The sequence below is a fragment of the Poeciliopsis prolifica genome, unplaced genomic scaffold (genome assembly GCF_027474105.1).
Source record: "Poeciliopsis prolifica strain line A6 unplaced genomic scaffold, Auburn_PproV2 SCAFFOLD001, whole genome shotgun sequence".
NCBI lineage: Eukaryota > Metazoa > Chordata > Actinopteri > Cyprinodontiformes > Poeciliidae > Poeciliopsis > Poeciliopsis prolifica.
In genome coordinates this window covers 4797635-4817214 of record NW_026562376.1, presented here as the reverse complement: position 1 = coordinate 4817214, position 19580 = coordinate 4797635, and the positions used below count along the sequence as shown (strand labels likewise).

Here is a 19580-nt window from a genome sequence, read left to right as displayed (position 1 = left end):
TTGATATGTTTTTGGCAATATTGCAATGGAAACACTTTTTTCTCATTGTGTGGGTCACATAATTAGCATCCGGATGTTAAGAAAACAACAGAAAGATGTTTTCTATTGACTTATCACATGAACAAACTTATTCACATATGATTTTAATTTCTTATTCAATGGAAATACCGCAATTGCGAAATAATTTTTTCGATATAACCAGAAACTAGATAAATATTTGTGCTCTTTTGTAATAGAAATACAACTGCTGTTGCTATTCTTTTGATCAAATTTATGCATAAATTTGGCCTCATTTGACCGATTGGCTCTAATTTCCAACTTTGCCTAAGTGTATATTTTTTGTTTAATAATCTAAGGATTTCTTCTGAATCCCCTTCGCTTCTAATTTCCTGATCCCCAATTTACTCGTGAACCTGCGAAACAGATCAAGTTTTGTTTTTGTTGAACACTGGGATGTTGAATGAATCTTAAATTTATTCCAAGATCTTCCAAACCCAGAGCTACGAGTCCAGTCTTACGTTGCCAAAACTCATAGAGGCCATTCTTTCTTTCTGTTATGTATGGATCCATCTTAGACAGCCTCAGTTTATTGTGGTTACGCTGCAGCTAAAGGGGTGCGAAGGATCAAAGACCCACTCGGAGTAATAAAAGCTTACCCTGTAGAGTGCTGAACTGACCCCCAGACCTTAAGCTCTTTATTACTGCAGCTCACGGCTAATTATTGTGGACAGCGCCAGAAAACTGCCCAACCCCTCCAACGCTGCCGGGTGGTCGGCGGTGGCTCCCCCTCCCTGTGTTACCACTTCCGTACATTTGAGGTAAACAGAGAGGGAACTCCCTGGTTCCCCTAACCCATTCCCACCCCAAGAAACAACAACTTCATCTAGGAAGGTAAAGAGAAGTTTTCAACCTAAACAGAGAAACAATGTTCTTCCCCTCAGCCAAAGGAAATAAAACAGTACCATGTTGTTCTCTGGACTCTGGACTCCTCAGACCACATCCTCCAGACCATGTATGGCTATTAGAAAGTGTATTTGAGCCTAAAATTAGCTGCAAGTTATGTAAAAATACCTAATGTGAGTCCAGTTTTTGTCTTAAAGGGGACCCATTCGGCAAAACTCACAGTTTGCATGTTTTTAAGCTCCCATTTGGGACTCCACTTCTTCTAAAAACAGTCCAACTGCTTAAAACACACAACCCTTTTCAGGCAATAAGTTCATGTTATTTCTGGAAAATGAGCTGTTTCAGAAACCTCACAATTGTTGAGGCATGTTAGAAGAGTACTGCGCCGTTACCGAGCAACTCAGTGGAGTTCTGCTCATCACCTAGCAACCAAAGCGGCACTCCAGCATGTTTGGTCAGCTGGTATTACCGCTTTATTCGCCATACAATGGCTGCAGGAAAAGTCAAGTGTTTTGATGTTTACGTACCATCCAGAAAACACTTGCTGTGACCTTGTTGGTTGTACAGGAGTCTCCATTTCATGACCTAAGAATGATTTCGTACATTATTATCTATGCATATTTTGCATAGACAATCCTAACCTGTTCACACAAGCATAGGGACCTTGACCTGTCGTGCGATAGTTGGCATGTCTGCATTAGGTTTTGACACTTCTTCTTATTGAAGTGATTTAAGAGCCTTGAGTTTGAAGGTGACATTTAGACTGTCTTTGAAGCTTTATTTCAAAGACAGTCGTGGTGTTTGTGAATTTTCCGGCTGGCCTGTTTAACCCCCAATACCCCAAACAGGCCTGGTGCTGGGGGCAACAGCACTTCTGCCACCAAAATTGATCCGGACATACTATTAACTTTAACCAATACAAGCAGATTTAACAGAGAGAGCCTCCTGTAAATGGCAGAAACATTTCCAACACTAAGCGACTGTCTGTATTTGTGCTTGAAATCCTTTAAAATGCTTGAATTTCAGTTAGGTGTTATTTTGAGACAATTTTCAAGTAAAATAATGATAATATAACCATAAAAATGCAAAAACACATGCTCAAAGATCAACAAACTTTAAATCCTAATGAATATTTAGCAAAATAAATCAACAATAAGAAGAAATAACATTAATTATGAAGTTGCTATAAACAAAAAGAAGGATACCTGAGACAAAAGCTCCAGACTTAAGATCAGTTTTGGTGGAACAATAAATCATGCAATTGGAAATGATTGAGTTGGTTTTAATTTGTCATGTGATTAATTGATTTATTGTTTAATGTGACAGACCTATGTGTTATCAATGTTTGGAAATTGCTTGGTTTTTATGTATAAAGTCCTTTAGAGCAAAGTGACCAAAGCTTTTTCTCTGTCTGGCCTCCATGTCAGGCTGGATGCTTGTTTACATTGTTCATGGTGGTTTTCTTCACACCGTGGAGCCCTGCAGAGCGTAAAAGGCTTTACAGCTGATGATGCTGGGGCTTGCAGAGCAACATGTGAAGCTTTTCAGACTGTCATAGCATGTCACAAGCCACTGGAAATAATACCATTCAGTGCTCAGTGGGGCAATTGTCACGTTGCATCTGAAAGCCTCTTAAGATTGTTCACCACACAAGAAAAGCAGAGCAACTCGGGCTTCATTTTAGCGCTGTCACAAGTCAACGCCTGAATAGTGGCCTTTCATTGGCTTGGCTTTCATAAGGTTGTAAATAAAGAAAACAGATACAGTACCATCATTCAGACCCTTTGGGATTTCACCACTTAGCGAGCCAAATCAAAAGCTAAATCATCCACAGTGGGCTTGGCTGCTCTACCAACTAACTGCTCATTGTCATTTTAGTACAAAATACTTATTAATCAAACAGTTTTGTAAATTAGTTGGGGTGTTTTCTCACCTGATAGACTCAGTTTGACTAGGGACCAAGATTTCAACATTTGTTAAATTTTCACACTGCACTGTGTCAGACAAACTAAACCTATTGAGAAACTTGTTCACCACCTCGCCTGTGGTGGCGCTGCACCACGAACCACTGAAGGAAATGATGTTAAAGCCTCTGAAGAAGATACTGAGTGCAACTTTTTCTTCCCAAAATGTAAGCAAAAACGGGGCAGCGTTAGATTTTAGTGGTTGTAGGATTTCTCTTTAAAAGGCCGTGAGACATTTTCCCCGTTAGTGTTAGACTCTCACCTTTGCTTTGGTTGTGTTTACCCAGAATGCACTGCACTGTAGTCGGCTTTCTGCTTTAAGGCTGGAATCCGGTCCGCTTGCCGTTCACATATGAATTCAAACAGGTCCAGATCCACTTCAACTGAACCGAGACCGACACTGAGTTTGCTTTCATGTCAGTTTCCAAACAAACTTCACTTTCGTAACAAACAAACTAGAGTTTGATTAAAGCGGCCTGAACATGGCTGGTGCGAAGGCTCCCTTAATAATGTTGTGGTTGAACCTGTGTGAATATAGGCCTTTGTTTATGCTTTGTGTTATGGCAATTTAGTGAATTATTTGTAAAAAGTTTCAAAACTAAATGAAAAATACAATATTTGGAATGGGTTAATTGCTGGAAATACTTTTATATAGTTATATTTAACATCTCAGAGTATGGCATGGAAATATGTTGTATATCCAGACTTTCCCTTTTCCCCATAAATGTTTACCAGCATATGTGTGCAGGGTTGTATAGGCACGTGGAAAGGATACCAGAGAAGTTTGGTGCCATTGGTCTGCCCCGAGACCGCACAGTGTGCGCTGCAGCCAACAGTGCCTCCAATAATTATAGAGCAGAAGTTTGGAGGCTGCTGCTATCCAGGCTGAACTGAAACTAAAAACCCCATTTCATCTTTGGTATTTGCTTTTTTTCAGTACACAAGAACCCCATGTTTAAAAATTGTTATTTTTGGATTGCAGCTTGACTTGCTCTGAATATCACTGAAAAAAATTAAAATAAGACAGAGTAACTATTCACTATGTTGGAAGAGGAGTAGCTCTAACATGGAGCAGACTTGTGCCTTTACCTTTACACCTGTTTGATTATTACTGTAGAAATGATTCATTCTGCTTGTGAGCCTGTGACTCTTCATCTTACTCATCACAACACATCATTTTTAGATGAGAAACTAATTCTAGAGAAAATGCATGAACTGTGAATTTAAGTCATAAGAAAATAATCAGTTTATCGAGTTCATTTACATAGCGCATTTCAAAGTACTTTATAACTTTGCAATTTTGCTTTTCTTTTTTAAAGAAAACACCATGAAGTCAGCAATTCAACAAACATTAGATTTTTTGAGAGCAATCACCAAATATGTTGGTCAATGTTTCATTTATTGTGGTTCAAATGCAACTCTAAACAGATGGATTTTAGTTTTTTTTTGTCTCAGTGTTTCATCTGTTTTGCAGTTTTCTGAAAGTTTGTTCCAGATTTGTGGCACATAGAAGCTGAATGCTGCTACTCCAAGTTTGGTTCTGGTTCTGTGGATGCAGAGCAGAACCAGAACCAGAAGACCTGGGAGGTCTGGAAGGTTGATTAAAGTAAAATTTAATCAAGATTAATTGATGCTGTGGGTTGTCCACTGTTGCACATCCACAGCTTTTCTTCTTTTGCTGAAAACTGTGTTCAATTTTACGTGGACAAGATGGCTCGCTGCCCAGGGTGTCCTTATGTCAAGGGGCGTCACCCTGGCGCCACAAAACGAGAGAATATTGTGTCAGTTTAATTAAACTCTGCCTACATCTCCCAGAATGCTGTGCGGTTCTGGGTTCAGTGAAATTACTGAACATTCTATCAGACATATTATCTATTGATATTGATCACATGTCTGTCGCAACATATATTGTCATTGTTTTGTTGTCCAGCTCTGGAAGATCATAATACATAAACTGGTCAATTTGGACTAAATTGTTCAAACATAATTAATTATGATACTACGTCACATCGTATCATGTCACATCGTATCTTGTTTGTGAATTCAGTAAATTTGTTGAAATTACATACAATACAGAATGGCAGCTTTCATAAAGGGCCACCACTGACGGACCAGCCGTCTGCAGCATAGAGTTATAATTATGTCAGGGTGGAAATGAGTGGACGGCTGTAATTGTTGGGAAGAGTTGATGGCATCCTCAATACTCCCACAGCAGCTTGACCTAAACACAAACCACTCGAACATGTTCCTGAAAATGGATTTCTGTTGAGCTTGTTTATGCATTATTGAATAATTAATCCTTTCTTTCTTTTGCTCTTCAGCCACAATGAGCGGAAGGTGACCTGCAAACATCCCGTCTCAGGCTTACCCTCCCAAGACAACTGCATCTTTGTCGTCAACGAACAGTGAGTGTGTTGTTTATTGCTGTCAGAATGCTGCTGGGTTACATTTTTGGAGCTCTACGAAATGCTGGAGAAACTCTGAAAATGTCAAAAACATTGCACAAGATGTTCCCAAGTTATTTTCCATTTGCCGTTCTACCCCTTTGTGTTCAGTCAATGCACGCTCTGTTATGTAACCGAACAATCAAACTTCCAAGAAATCGGTGTAAAAACATAACTTTCTTAGACTCACATCTCAGATTTTATCTGTTGTGTAACTAGACAGAATTTCTAATCTCGAAACAAATAACAATCCCTTTAAAATTCCTCATCTCCTGTTTTTACAAATGTTGGGATTGGGAATGCACTCATTCACATTTTGAACAAAACTTTATTGTTTCATTATCTCTGCTACTCTTTTCTTGCACATACCTGCACATGAAACAGCCATCTTACTCTTTAAATGTAGCAGAAATGAGGTGCATGTCCACCTGAGGAATTATCAGTATTCCTGTTTGCTTACTTGTAACTATTTAACCTGCTGATCAATGGTCAACGCCACTTTTCAGGATGTGCAGTAAAGAAAGAAACGCAGCTGTTCTTCCAACTTTTTGCCCCAACATGCTTTTCTGTTTAAATTTGTAGGCGTACTTGCCATTTCCTTGCCCAACTCTTTGCATCACAACCCACACTGCCATTAGTGATTGCTTTAATCATGCACTCAAGCGTCTCAGTTCAATGTTGTGCAACATCCATCAGCTCTGCTCAGAACCCAGGAAGTCCTTGTCATCCACAGTCCTAACTCATATCACCTATGGTGATGAGCTAAAAAGTCAGACATTTTTATATTCAGTTTAGAGTTCAGAAAACAAGCTAAAATAATAGTATGGTGTTTTTTATTGCCTCTGATATCCACTGGAGAGCATTTTGTCTCGCTGCACTTTCTCGTCACATTCCTGTGTTGCTCTCATGTCTCTGCTGTTTTTCACACCAAGAAATGCAACACATGAGTGAAGATGACATCTAACTTAGAAACTGGATGCATATCTTTAAATAGTCTACAAATATAAATATAAATTGCTTTAAGAAAGAAATATAAATTAATTTCTGTTTAGATTTTGGAAAAGAAAAAGAAATTAGAGAGAAGTCTTTGTCTAGCATAAGTAATTAGAGCTAAAGGCAGATTTGGATGTCACATGGATAAAAATCCCTGCCTTAAAACCTCTGCTTAATCTTCTCTTGCTTTTAAATACATCCCAAATACAAATCTTCATCTCAGCTCTGTATTGTTATTCGAACTTGTCTTATTCATCATAAAAAAGGCATCAATTCAGCCCATCTTAAGATATCTTCAACACTAAAAGCAGCCAATAGGAATTATGAATAATTCAGGACAACCCAGATTAGCAGCAGATCTGAGGAGACAAAGAGCCCTTAGTGTTTAACAGCTAAAGGAAGGAGAAGCAGAGTCTGGTTTCTATTATGTTGTCAAACTAATAAATCAAAATTGACACTGGCAGTTTGGTAGAAACAAATGTTTTAAGCTTTTAATGTTTTGGACATCTGTGCCACACTTTGTACTCATTTAACAGCATGACCACATGTTGCTGCTGCTGTTATTGTGAGACACAAATAATTTTAAAAAACTGCATAATTCACCGTCGACATCATTTTACCCATATACTAGCGTTCAATCATCGACAATTAATCGACTTAACATTAGTTATCAATGAATGCTTTATTAGAGTAAAATAAGTTTCGATTGATTAACTTAAAACGGTTTCTTAGATTTTTTTAGTTGTAGTTTGGCCGCCATTCAGCAGAGGGCGCCGCTGGGCATCCTTAAGTTGATAAAGAAATAAAGATGGCGGTGTCATACGAGAAAGGGAAACGGTCCAAACTGAGACCGGCATGTGATGTTTCACATATTTTATTCTTTTCATCTTTTGTTTTTTTATATTGTTCCAGATTTTTCTGTTCATTTAGTTAGTATTTCATACCGCTGATGCAAAATAATGTTAAAATTACTAATATTTTCTTTAATTCTTCATATTATGAAAAATTTTGCACATTATGTTATGTAAAGATGACCAGCCTTCAAAATTCAAGAGAAATAACCATCTTTGAATTAATTGTTAGTTGATGAATTGATTACCTTAGATTAACCCATTTGTCATATTTGTGGATTATTCTCCAAATTATTTGCAGATGAACTCACCTATTCACAGGTTGTTCTTTTTATTTTTATTTTTTTTGCAGAGCATAAAATATTCTAAAGAAGGTAAAAGTATGGAGACACAATGATGCTTGAAATATTATTGGCTGGCATTTGCAAAGCAGCCAATCCAAGAGTGTCATTTAATTAGCTTGGTGCTATTAGCTTCTGTGGTCATGCTAGTGGTTTACACTATGCTTATTAACGCATATTAAGGCATATTTGATGTTTTTAGAGGCTGACCCTCACACATACTGCGGGTCTGATGTAAACTTGAGCCATCAGGTTGTTATTGACAGGACTTCCCCCTCCTCGGTAAATTGCTGCTCGAAGCATTCTGCTGCCATCATTGTTTATGTCTTTGTCTATCGTTAGTGGTCTGCATGATCAAGTACCTGCTAACAAATACTATTGATTCAAGGCAGGCGTAAAAGATGTTTACTCTGAGATAATTTTAGATCAATAATTTGAAGTGTTACTGCTGGAATTGAGTCGCACGCAACACATATTGAAAAACAAATGAGTAGATTTGAAGGATTTTATGGAACAAAAAAAGTCCTTGACTTGAAATATGACGATTATTTTTGATGAACTTCCGTTCTGAATAGTGCAGATGTGGTGGGATCAAGGGTGTCACCAATCAGTTGGTCAAGTTTATTTCAAAATGCTTTACATTATATGAACATTTGATGTAAGCACATCATGCAGTCAACAGTTGTGAAAGCCAGTAACAGACGTCACATTTTGTCAAGTGCCATCGTTAAAATAATCAAATATGTTAGTTTATGTTCCATTTATTGTGGTTCAAATAATAAACAGGTGGGTTTAGAGTTGTGTAGATATTTACTGTGTTCAGCTTCAACAGAATTTAGTTTTTTTGTTACCTTCCCAATCTGATTTACTGTCTTCATGTAAAAAATTTGGACAAGTCTGTGTCTGAACAGTCATGTTTAATGATACTGAGACGCCTGATGCCCTTTGGTTGTATTTGCGCCATAAAGTCTCGTAAGGTTCACCTTCCTATCTGCACAAATTTGTGTATTTATTCTAGGGTTTCTTATAAACTAGGCACAGAAGGATGGTTATTTAGTTTTTCTGAAATGCTTGTTTTATAATTAGGGAAAACTTATTTTAAATTAAAGCGTTTTGTTGCTCCTTTAAAAGACAAAATTTCTCTTCTATTTCATTGAGTTAAAACAAAGCAAGGCTTGTTTTGAAATAAGATTAAAGAGATTAAATATTATGGTCCTAAAGCACTGTGTGGTACACATAGTTAAATGTTCACTTTGTTAGACAGACTGTCTGAAACCTTAACCTTGTGAACTCCCTTTAATCTTCTGTTCTCAATGAAGGTTCAGTTTGTAATGTACGGAAACCCTGAAGAGTCAACTAAATGCAAAAGCTACAATGCATTGTAGCTTTTGCAGGACTTTAAGAAAGTCCTGCCTGGACAAAGTCCTGCCTGTTATTGCTGCTGATCTGATCCAAATCGTAAACTCATCGCTTACATCAGGTGTTTTCCCCCAGGCTTTGAAAACAGCAGTCATCAAACCACTGTTAAAAAAGAACAACCTGGACAAATCACTACTGCAGAATTACAGGCCGATCTCAAACCTCCCATTCATCAGCAAAGTTATTGAAAAAACTGTGTGTAAACAATTAAATAGTTTCCTCATGATGACCAACTGCTTTGACACTTTCCAGTCTGGTTTTCGTGCTCACCACAGCACGGAGACTGCCCTCGTAAAAGTATTCAATGATATCCATATAAATACGGACTGTGGCAGAACCACGGTGCTGGTTCTGTTGGATCTCAGTGCAGCTTTTGACACTGTCGACCATGACATATTACTGAATCGACTTGAAAGTTGGGTTGGACTCTCCGGTTCGGTGCTCGACTGGTTTGAATCCTACATAAAGAACAGGGATTTCTTTGTTTCAATTGGAAACTTCTCATCAAAGAGGTCAAAGGTCACATGTGGGGTACCCCAAGGTTCAATCCTAGGACCCCTCTTATTTAATATTTATATTCTCCCTCTAGCTCAGGTCATAACAGGAAATAATATTAGCTACCACAACTATGCGGATGACACACAGCTCTACATTACGATGTCACCAGGTGACTCTGAACCCATCCAATCACTGAATAAATGCTTAGAGCAGATAAATGTGTGGATGTGCCAAAACTTTCTCCAACTGAACAAAAATAAAACTGAAGTCATTATTTTTGGACCTAAAGAGGAACGATCTAGAGTCAATGCACAGCTTCAGTTATTACAACTAAAACCTAGCGATCAGGCCCGAAACCTGGGAGTAGTGATGGACTCGGACTTGAACCTCCAGAGCCACATAAAGACAGTAACAAAATCGGCCTTCTATCACCTGAAGAACATCTCCAGGATTAGAGGACTAATGTCTCAGCCAGATCTAGAGAAACTCATTCATGCGTTTGTCTTTAGTCGCATTGATTATTGCAACAGCGTCTTCACAGGCCTGTCCAACAAATCAATCAAACAGCTGCAACTGATCCAGAATGCTGCTGCTCGCGTTCTCACTAGAACCAGGAAGATAGAGACATAACACCAGTTTTAAAGTCCCTCTTCTGGCTCCCTGTAGCTCAAAGAATAGATTTTAAAATACTGTTGTTAGTTTACAAATCACTGAATGGTTTAGCACCACAATACATCAAAGATCTGCTGTTGTTGTATCAACCTTCCACACCTCTCAGGTCTTCTGGTTCTGGTCTGCTCTGCATCCCCAGAACCAGAACCAAGAGAGGAGAAGCAGCTTTCAGCATCTATGGACCAAAAACTTGGAACAAACTTCCAGAAAACTGTAAAACAGCGGAAACCCTGACTTCCTTCAAATCTCAAGTAAAAACGCACCTGTTTAGAGTTGCATTTGAAATGTAATATGTATGAATTTGATTTTGTGGATATGTATGTAATTTTTTTTTTTTTTTTTTCCTGTTGTGGGCAACGGGCCCGGCGAATACCCGTGGTTAAACGGACGGCGGAGTCCGGCGGTAACAGGCGCTTAAATTCCGTGTCAAAGGGAAGGGGGGAAAAAAAAAAAAAAAAAAAAAAAAAAAAACCTTGGTATTTTATTCTATGTTGCATGCCTTTGTGTTTTGTGTTTATGATGTAAAGCACTTTGAAATGCCTTGTAGCTGAAATGTGCTATACAAATAAAATTTGATTGATTTGATTGATTGATTGAATGCAAACCCTCCACCCCCCCTTGATACACACAATGCAACAACGAAGTGTAACAACACAGCTTAAAAAACCACAAAGGAAGTTATAGTGAAATGGATGTGATGCTAAAATGGAAGTTGTACTAAACTTGCTAGCAAAACTTCCATTTTAGCATAATTTTTTTTCATTTGATTTGTCATAAATGTTCTTTTTGTATAAATTCCATTTTATGCTAAAACGTAATTTATGGTAAACCTGTTAGCATAACTCACGTTTCAGCATAAGTTCAGTTTTAGCGTTATGCTAAAATAGCTATCATGCTAAAACAGCATGAATCTGCTTTTGTACAAGTTCTACTTTGGCATAATTTCATTTTATGCTAAAAGGAGTTTATGATGTAGTTGCTAGCATAGCTTTGATTTTAGCATAACTTCACTTGTGGCTTTTTGTTGTTGTTTTGTAGCTTTTGCATTTTGTTGACCTTTCTGGGCCACCGTAGAACTTGACTCATTCTGAAAGGAGATTATCTGAAACATTGCTGTCATTTTTCTGGGGTTCAACCTGAAAAAGTTTTTACTGAAGTATTTCCAGGTCAGGACAAGAATATAAGGAAAATAGAATAGGGGTAAATATTTGTATTTCCAGGCTATATTCTCTATTCCATTTTCATTTGCATGAACATAAAAAAATGTGTTGGAGCCATTTTGTTGGTTTTGTTGGTATCAGTAAACATTTATAGGTCTAATTGTCAGTTTATAACAAAAGAAAAACATTTGGTTTTCTTGTTTTGCTTTGACTAGTTTTCATAAGCTGCGTAAAATTAGTAGGATTTATTCTAGAGTGTGTGGAGGTTCTGTCTCAAAGCTAAATGGACTCTGACACCATGAAATATGTGCACTCACGCACAACCAGAATGCGCCTGCCTTGTTTTCTTCATTAAAAGATAAAAGTCCAGTTTTGCATCGCACAGATGTGCTTAAAAGCAGCCTCACCTCTTTGAAAGTGCTGTGTGTTCATTTAAAAATGCACTCTCAGCGAGTCAGTTCACTGTTTCCCCCCATGGGCTCAGATCGCCCAGCTTCTGCAGCAGCAGAACCGGGCCGCACAGTTTTTGGACAACAGACTCACACTTTCACCAAGCAAAGATCTAACACTTTGGTGCTGATATGTTGGTTCCACTGTCTTGATTTGATGCACAGGCTCAGATAGAGGCAGGTATTTATCCTCATTTACTGTGAAAAATGTCTTAAAATAAGAATTTTGATTTATTGTTGTCTTCATAAATTTCAGTTAATGATCTTAAATAAACAGAAAACAGTCAGTATTTTTGGAAATTTTATTCTAACTATTTTCTTCATATGAAGAAACAGTAAACATCCATAAATTCAAAATAAATGTAATTAAATGCAGCTGCTGTGGTGTGGTGTTCCCTGAAGACGCCTGTTTCAAATGGAAATGTTTCTTTTAAGGACAGTATTTTGTTTGTGGTGCTACAAATGACTCTTTTTTAGTAATCTAAAAAAGAAATAATAAATATTTTTTAATAATAATCTTGATTCTCATAATAGCTCCACATTGCAATAAAACTCTTAAGTCCATATTTTCTCTAAATCTCAGAGAATGAATATGTATTTCCAAGAGTTTTTTCATAAACTAATTGCAAAACATTTACATTAAGTTTAAAATTTTTGATTTATATTGTGATTCTTTTTTTATTATCTCATTTTGTACAGTTTATATTACATAAAGAGTGACATTTGTTATTTTACCTGCTGTCTTGCAGGTAAAATAACAAATGTCTATTTGCTCATTTGTGAAAGAAGCCATTAGTGAGGAATGAACGTTGCATGGCGTTTTCAGCTTCACTTTGAGGTTCATTACCTCTCCTGTTGACTTACAGCCATGGTAAACAACTTACGACGACTGTTACCCAAGGTAAATTGCTACAGCCAATGCTTTCCTGCACTGCGGCCATCTGCATTGTGGGTTTATGCTGGTAACAAGAAATAACTGCATCAAACCAGAAAACAGTGATTTAAAGCGCCAGCTACCCAGAAACCCAATCTCATTTTTTCTGGTAATGAAATATTTAGGTGTAACCAAAAAGCAAAAAACTTAAAAAATATGTGAATGTATTTGAGATTTTTCTTAATTAGCTCACTTTTTTTTTTATCAGTCTTAACATCTGCATGAACGCAGAATAAAGAGAAGATATTTAACTCAAATTAATTTTGCCCCACTGAGTTTTGTTGCAAAACTAAACTCGACTAACATTTAATTAGGCGTTGAATTTAATGAACTTTGTCTTCTCCTTGCTCAAAATAAAACTTTTATTTTATTTAATTAATAATAAATATACTTTCTTGTAAAGACAATACAATGTGTAATAAATACTCGTTACACCATTTACATTAGCAGTCCATTTATGTTGCAAATATGATAAATTTTAAGTAATTTCTCATATTTCAAAACAAAAAGCAGCTATATTGATAATTCAATTTAACCATTTTTATTCCATTTGTGCACATAAGAATCTGGTTGTTAAATTAAGACTGAATTACTGGTTGCCACTGTGACCACAAACAGTCAAGAGCAGCACAGCATCACATATTTATATACCAAATAACTTCAGTAGAAAACAACCTTACGGCTGCATTAACAGTAATCATTGACCTCAGTCGGCCTGTTATCGTTTGCCAGCTCATATCTGTTTGACACACTCCCTTCTTTTCAGCCTCACTGCATGAAGATTGATTATAAGGTCCAAACTAATTATCCGCTGCTCGCGGCCGAGTCGCGGCTTGGTGCCAAATAGAGCATCAAATGGAGCCGGACCTCTGCGGACAACAGGCCCTCCGCTCCCTGCAGCCCTCCCCGACTGTCAGAGTTTGATCGCACGTCTACACGTCATCGATTACTGGACCGCTTTGAGCATCGTCTGTCACGGCCGGCGTAGGAAATATTCAGAACTCGTTCACTGCAGCGAGCCCAGAAGTCAAGTTTCAGGCGCTCTTGTGTTTCTGAGTCGGAGCGCTGATTGGAAATGTGTGCATTTCACCTCAAGAGAGCATTAGTCACTCTATGGCTTCTCTACGTTTCCAGATGTGTTATTCAATTTCATAGGCGATGAAGTGAGAAAACTGTCTGCTGTGTTTGTAATACTCAGATTTATGAGGCAGAGATCAAATCTCAGGTATGTAGCGATGTCAAGTAGCTGTTTCTTTCAGTTCTGCCTTAACTTGTAACACATTCACTAACGTTTCTTCGTATTTCTGATTTTTTCTTATTTGGATTGGGGCAGGATTAATGCTCAAGAAATGAAGAAAAAAAAAAGATACATTTTATTCACTCATTCTAATCTAAAGTCATTTTATAATCCCTGTACTGTGTGACATATTGTGAATCACAAGGGCGTGTTAAGAGGACCATACTAAGAAAATAAAAATATAAAATTACATGAATGAAGTCATACTGGAATAATGTCAAAACGTTATCAATCAATAAAGTTGTATTTGTATAGCACATTTTAGCAACACGGCAGTTCAAACTGCTTTACGACATAAAAACATAAAAAAACATGACATTTTTCCAAGTGCTGTCATCAGTTTGTTGATGAATGTTTCGTTGATTGTGTTTCAGCAGCAACTCTTAACCAGCTGGATTTCTAGTCCAGATTTAAAGGAACTCAGTGTTTCAGCTGTTGTGCAGTTTTCTGGAAGTTTGTTCCAGATTTGTGGAGCACAGAAGCTGAATGCTGCATGTCTGGTTCTGGTTCTGGTTCTGGTTCTGGTTCTGGTTCTGGTTCTGGATGCAGAGCAGAACCAGAAGACCTGAGAGGTTCTGGAAGGTTGCTATGACAACAGCAGTGGATTTTTGATGTGTTGTGGTGCCGAGCTGTTCGGCGAATTATAAACTAACAGCAGTATTTTAAAGTCTATCCTCTGAGCTACAGGGAGCCAGAGGAAGGACTTTAGAACTGGTGACGTTCTCTAACTTCCTGGTTTTAGTCAGAACTCCAGCAGCAGCGTTCTGGACCTCATTGATTGTTTTTTAGGCAGACCTGTGAAGACGCTGTTGCAGTAATAAATACAACTAAAGATAAACGCAGGGATGAGTTTCTCTAGATCTTATTAGGACATTAATCCTTTAATCTTAGAAATGTTCTTCAGGTGATAGAAGGCCGAATTTGTAACCGTCTTTATGTGGCTCTAAAGGTTCAGGCCACAGTTCATCACTGCATCACCAGTTTCCAGCTGTAGTTATAAGAATGACAAGAATAAAATAACAATACTAAGAGAATTAAGTAATAATATTACAATTTCATTCTCATACAAGTTTATTCTCATAATTTTATGACTTCATTCTAATAACATTACAACTTTATTCTTATATTATTGCTACTTTATTCTCATATGGCTTTATTCTTGTAATTTTATGACATTATTCTTGTACGTGTTTATAATTATCTTGACTTTATTTTCACATTCTAACTTTATTATCATATTATTACGACTTTATTATGACTATTTTCAGAATATTTCCACTTCACTCCGTTAGACCATGTAGCAAAATGTTTGGCCTCCCCTAAACTGTAGGAGCATTACGGCGGATAAAGCAGCAAAAACGTTAAATCTTATTATACCTTGATGCTAATTAGCGACTCGTTGCTAGAACACACTGTTCTTTTTCCAGTGCTGGAAATCAATTCTAGATTTGATGCTTCCTTCTTCACTGTAGCTTTTCTGCTCCGGTACGGTTCTTCTCTTGGTCGTTTTCATCATTTCCTCTCATAAAAATGTTGGAACTCGAATCCTAAGGAAATTTACTTAATTTACTTAATTTATTTGTTTGTGTTTATTGTTGTTCTTACTCATTGTTTCTTTTTTTAAACCCACAGCCCTGACTGTCATTTGGACAGACCTCACAAACCATTTACTGTAAAGCTGTCAGAGAACTGGAAAAATTATCTGCCCCGACATACTGGGAGTAATTGGTTTGATTTATAAGCCCATGCTGGGATCTCATTATACAGAGGGCTTTGACTTCAGAGGAATGAGAGGGGAGCAGAGCGTTAACCCTGCGTCCTCCTAGTTTCCCTGTTTTCTGAGAGCGACTCCCGCTAAATGAGTTGGAAACAGTACACACTGTATTTACCGACGGAAGATTTGTCTTCATGTCTTGTTGTTTAGAACTGCCTCCAAAGTGCCAGCGAATGAGAAGAAGGAACGGCCGATCAGCACCATGAGCGAGGCCCCAAACGCACCCATCCCCGACTGCGCCAACAGTCCGGCAGGAAGAGTAAGTGATCACGGGAATCATGAAAATGCCAGGCAGACCATTACATCTGACAAGTAGGGCTGAAACGATTAATCTGATTAATCGTGATTAATTGATTATAGAAATATTCCTCAACTAATTTAGCAATCAATTAATCTGGAGTATAAAGACTCATAAAAAGCCATTTGCTGGAAGAGCAAACACTTTAAGAGCAGGAATAAAGCTTAAACTGAACACAACATGTATAGATTTAGCATTTAGAATGAAAAAATAAGTATTTTACTCGTAAATATGTTCTACTTGAAACAACTAAAGTGGCAGAAATGTTGCTTTATCTGGTTCAAACTCTGCAAAAAAACAAAACAAGACCCATTTTCTAACCAATTATTAATCAGTTCGGTATTAATATTAAGTAAAACAGTTTTATATGTTAATGTTAAATGTATTTATTAGCTGCAGATGAATATCCTGCTACAAATAATCAACACCAAAGGAATTGCTGTTATTGTATTTTAGGAAATAAAATACAATATTTATTTTTACAAAGGAATTTAATTATTTGTTTATTTTAATATATTGCTAGTGGAGTAAAAAACACTTAAATAAAAAATCCACAATTTTTAAAATCTGATTAATCAATTAGTCATCCAAATAATAAATAGTTTAATTGATAACTGTAAATAATTGTCAGTTGCATCCCTACATGCAACAAACTTGATGTATTTTATTGGAATATTTGTTATAAATTAATACAAAGTCCTGAATAAGTGCAATGAAAGCAATATAGAAACAATGTTGGCATACATTTGTGCTCTGCCCCTTTTACTCTGAGACCCTTAATAAATCCAGGACATCCAGCCATTAGCAGCTTTTTTGGATTTAAGGTGACAGAAACCCTAAAACAGCTCAACCTGAAAGGAACTCAAAGTAGACAGAACTGATTAGACTGAAATCTTTGTGCAACAAAAATGTAAGAAACATTTTTTGTATAGCTCAGAAACCTATCCTAATCTGTTCAAGGAAGCATTACAGGTCACCTTTAAGCTGAATTACAAATAAGAAAGAGCCAATATTTCTGTCTGTAGTTGTGCAAAGTGGGCAGAAATGTTCTGCAAATTTTTGTGGCTGTAATTACAGTGAAATGTTGGATCTAAACTTAGAGGAATGAACACAAATGCACAGTTTTCAGATTTCCATTCAATGAAGACTATACATTTTCTTCCACACTGTAATTTGCTTGAGTTGTATAAAATCCTAATTCAATATAAAGACGTTTGTGGTTGTATCGTAGAGAAATGTGAAAAAGTTTCACAAGCAACCAATTAAAGGCATATAGAATTTAAATAAAAATAATTATAATTCTTGTTAAAATGTTTTTTTTTTCCAGCCCTCAAGACCGTCTAAGAAGATTCACAACTTTGGGAAGCGATCCAACTCCATCAGGCGGAATCCCAGCGCCCCAGTAATCAAGAGAAACTGGCTTTACAAACAGGTGAGGATGTCATGGCAAAAAAATGGCTTTATTTGTTAACTTAACAACAAACACACTCAGATTGACTGTAAATAAAATACAATAAATAAACCTAAACAAACTTCAGAGCAATGGACAGTTTACAGAACAGTTGTTGTAAAATTAAACAGCTAAAATTCACAACATTAATTATGAGGACAGTTAATAATATATGCAAGACATGGTAAACCTGTAAAATAAAAACCAGCTGATCCTAATGCATACCTATGGAAGGGAAATAGTGCCACTGAAATAACCAAAAGGCTTTAATCTGAGAATTTTGGCTTTTTTTCAGAATCCTGACAAAAAAAAGTCATTTCTTTTTTTCAGTGGCCCTAATTCTCTGACACAGTTTTTCTGTGTGTGACTTTATAACCACATAATTAATTGCTATCCTAAGGGAAGCCAAAAGTGCCACAAATGACCACTTTTACAATCTGTTTGGTTAAAAAGTTTAGCAGAAAGTGCCATTCTATTGAGTCAGGACGCCATAAAATCCCACAGAGTTTTTTGAAAAGCCAAAAATACTGCATTTACTCAGGTCAGTGAATGCTGCACGGTGGTGCAGTTGGTAGCACTGTCGCCAAAAAGGTCCTGGGTTCGATTCCCGACCCAGAGTCTTTCTGCATGTTCTTCCTGTGCATGAAGTTCTTCCCTGGTACTCCGGCTTCCTCCCACAGACAAAAACATGACTGTCAGGTTAATTGATCTCTCTAAATTCTCCCTAGGGTGTGTGTGTGTGTGTGTGTGTGTGTGTGTGTGTGTGTGTGTGTGTGTGTGTGTGTGTGTGTGTGTGTGTGTGTGCGTGTGCGTGTGCGTGTGCGTGCGTGCGTGTGCGTGTGCGTGCGTGCGTGCGCGTGCGTGCGTGCGTGCGTGCGTATGGTTGCTTGTCCTGTGTGTCTCTATGTGTCTCTGTGACAGACTGGTGACCTGTCCAGCTCTTTCCTGGAAGGTCAGCTGTAGAGGCACCAGCTCCCGACCCCACTAGGGACTAGTGTTAGAAAATGGATGGATGGATGGATGAAACAGATCTAAACGTTGCATTCAGTGACCTGAGTAAATGCCACATTCCTCAGAATTCTGAGATGAAAGTCAGAATTGTTTGGGGGGTTTTTTCATTCCTCCTCCATACGTACCACAGAACAGAAAGATGGGGATGAGCTGTAGGTTACTGGTTGCTCTGGGAACCACCAACAATTAATGTCACTATATAACTTAAATACCGATAAATGTCTGGAGAAAATTAACTTTTTGACTTAACAGAATGAATTTGAAGAATAAACAAACCAGTTTTGACAAACTTCACATCCATACGAATAATAAAATAAAACACTGTGGCACATAAATAATGCTTAATTATGGAATCTAATCCTCCAATATATAACCACCCAAATTGCACAGCAGCAACCGTGCAGAGAGGATTTTTTGTTTTGTGTTTTTGTGTCTTGGACAATGTGAGTGTTGTTTTGTCCAGAGACATTGTTAAATCACATCACGCCTGGGCTGCACGCCTCAGGTTGAGAGGTGGCGCTTTGAACAACTTTGGGCTCAACTGGACGCTAACGCTTCCCTGCAGCGAGGCTCAATTAGTTGTGATTGCAGTTCTCTGCACACGAGACGGTTTCTTTTTTTTGCTGCAGCTGGCAGCTGCTTCTCTTCGGAGACCGTAATCAGGGAGATGGAGATCGTGCAAAAGACTCACAAATCTGCTACCCTGAGTAAAAGCTGGATTTGGACTTTTATTTTCTTGCCTCATTGAAACCTGAAAGCCGTTGAACTCCACCCGGCTGAGGGAAAACTGCAGCCCCGCAGCGGATCCACTGGGAAATCAACATGCCGCAGTGATTGATGTGAATCCTAAGAAACTTTTAACACATAGTGAAATGAATCCTTGAGAGTTCGGTTAAATTTAGCAATGTGTGAATAAATAGACACAAGATGTCGTTCTGTGTTTCGTATCCACCTGGATCTTAATGTGTAAAACACTGTAGGTTGTGGAGGAGACGTTTCCTTTAAGGTAAACTGCAGCCCACATGTTATTTGACCATAATGACAGAGTTGCCGTAGTCCCTCCTCCTGCTTTAGTCTCCAGGATAAAATCTACGATTAAGGACCCTACTCAAGTTTCCATTA

At 37.7% G+C, this 19580-nt stretch overlaps 1 protein-coding gene across 18 annotated transcripts in view; it reads left to right on the top strand.

The window, feature by feature from the left end:
• The window catches only part of LOC129353294 (pleckstrin homology domain-containing family A member 5-like), a 121902-nt gene that overhangs the window by 68003 nt on the left and 34319 nt on the right, over positions 1 to 19580 (top strand). For all 18 annotated transcript variants that reach the window (XM_055023757.1, XM_055023633.1, XM_055023432.1 and 15 more), the window contains 3 exons: positions 5189 to 5272; positions 15850 to 15958; positions 17325 to 17429. In XM_055023757.1, coding sequence (XP_054879732.1) covers positions 15902 to 15958; positions 17325 to 17429 — 162 coding nt within the window. In that variant the 5' untranslated portion in view covers positions 5189 to 5272; positions 15850 to 15901. The remainder of the gene's footprint in view (positions 1 to 5188; positions 5273 to 15849; positions 15959 to 17324; positions 17430 to 19580) is intronic.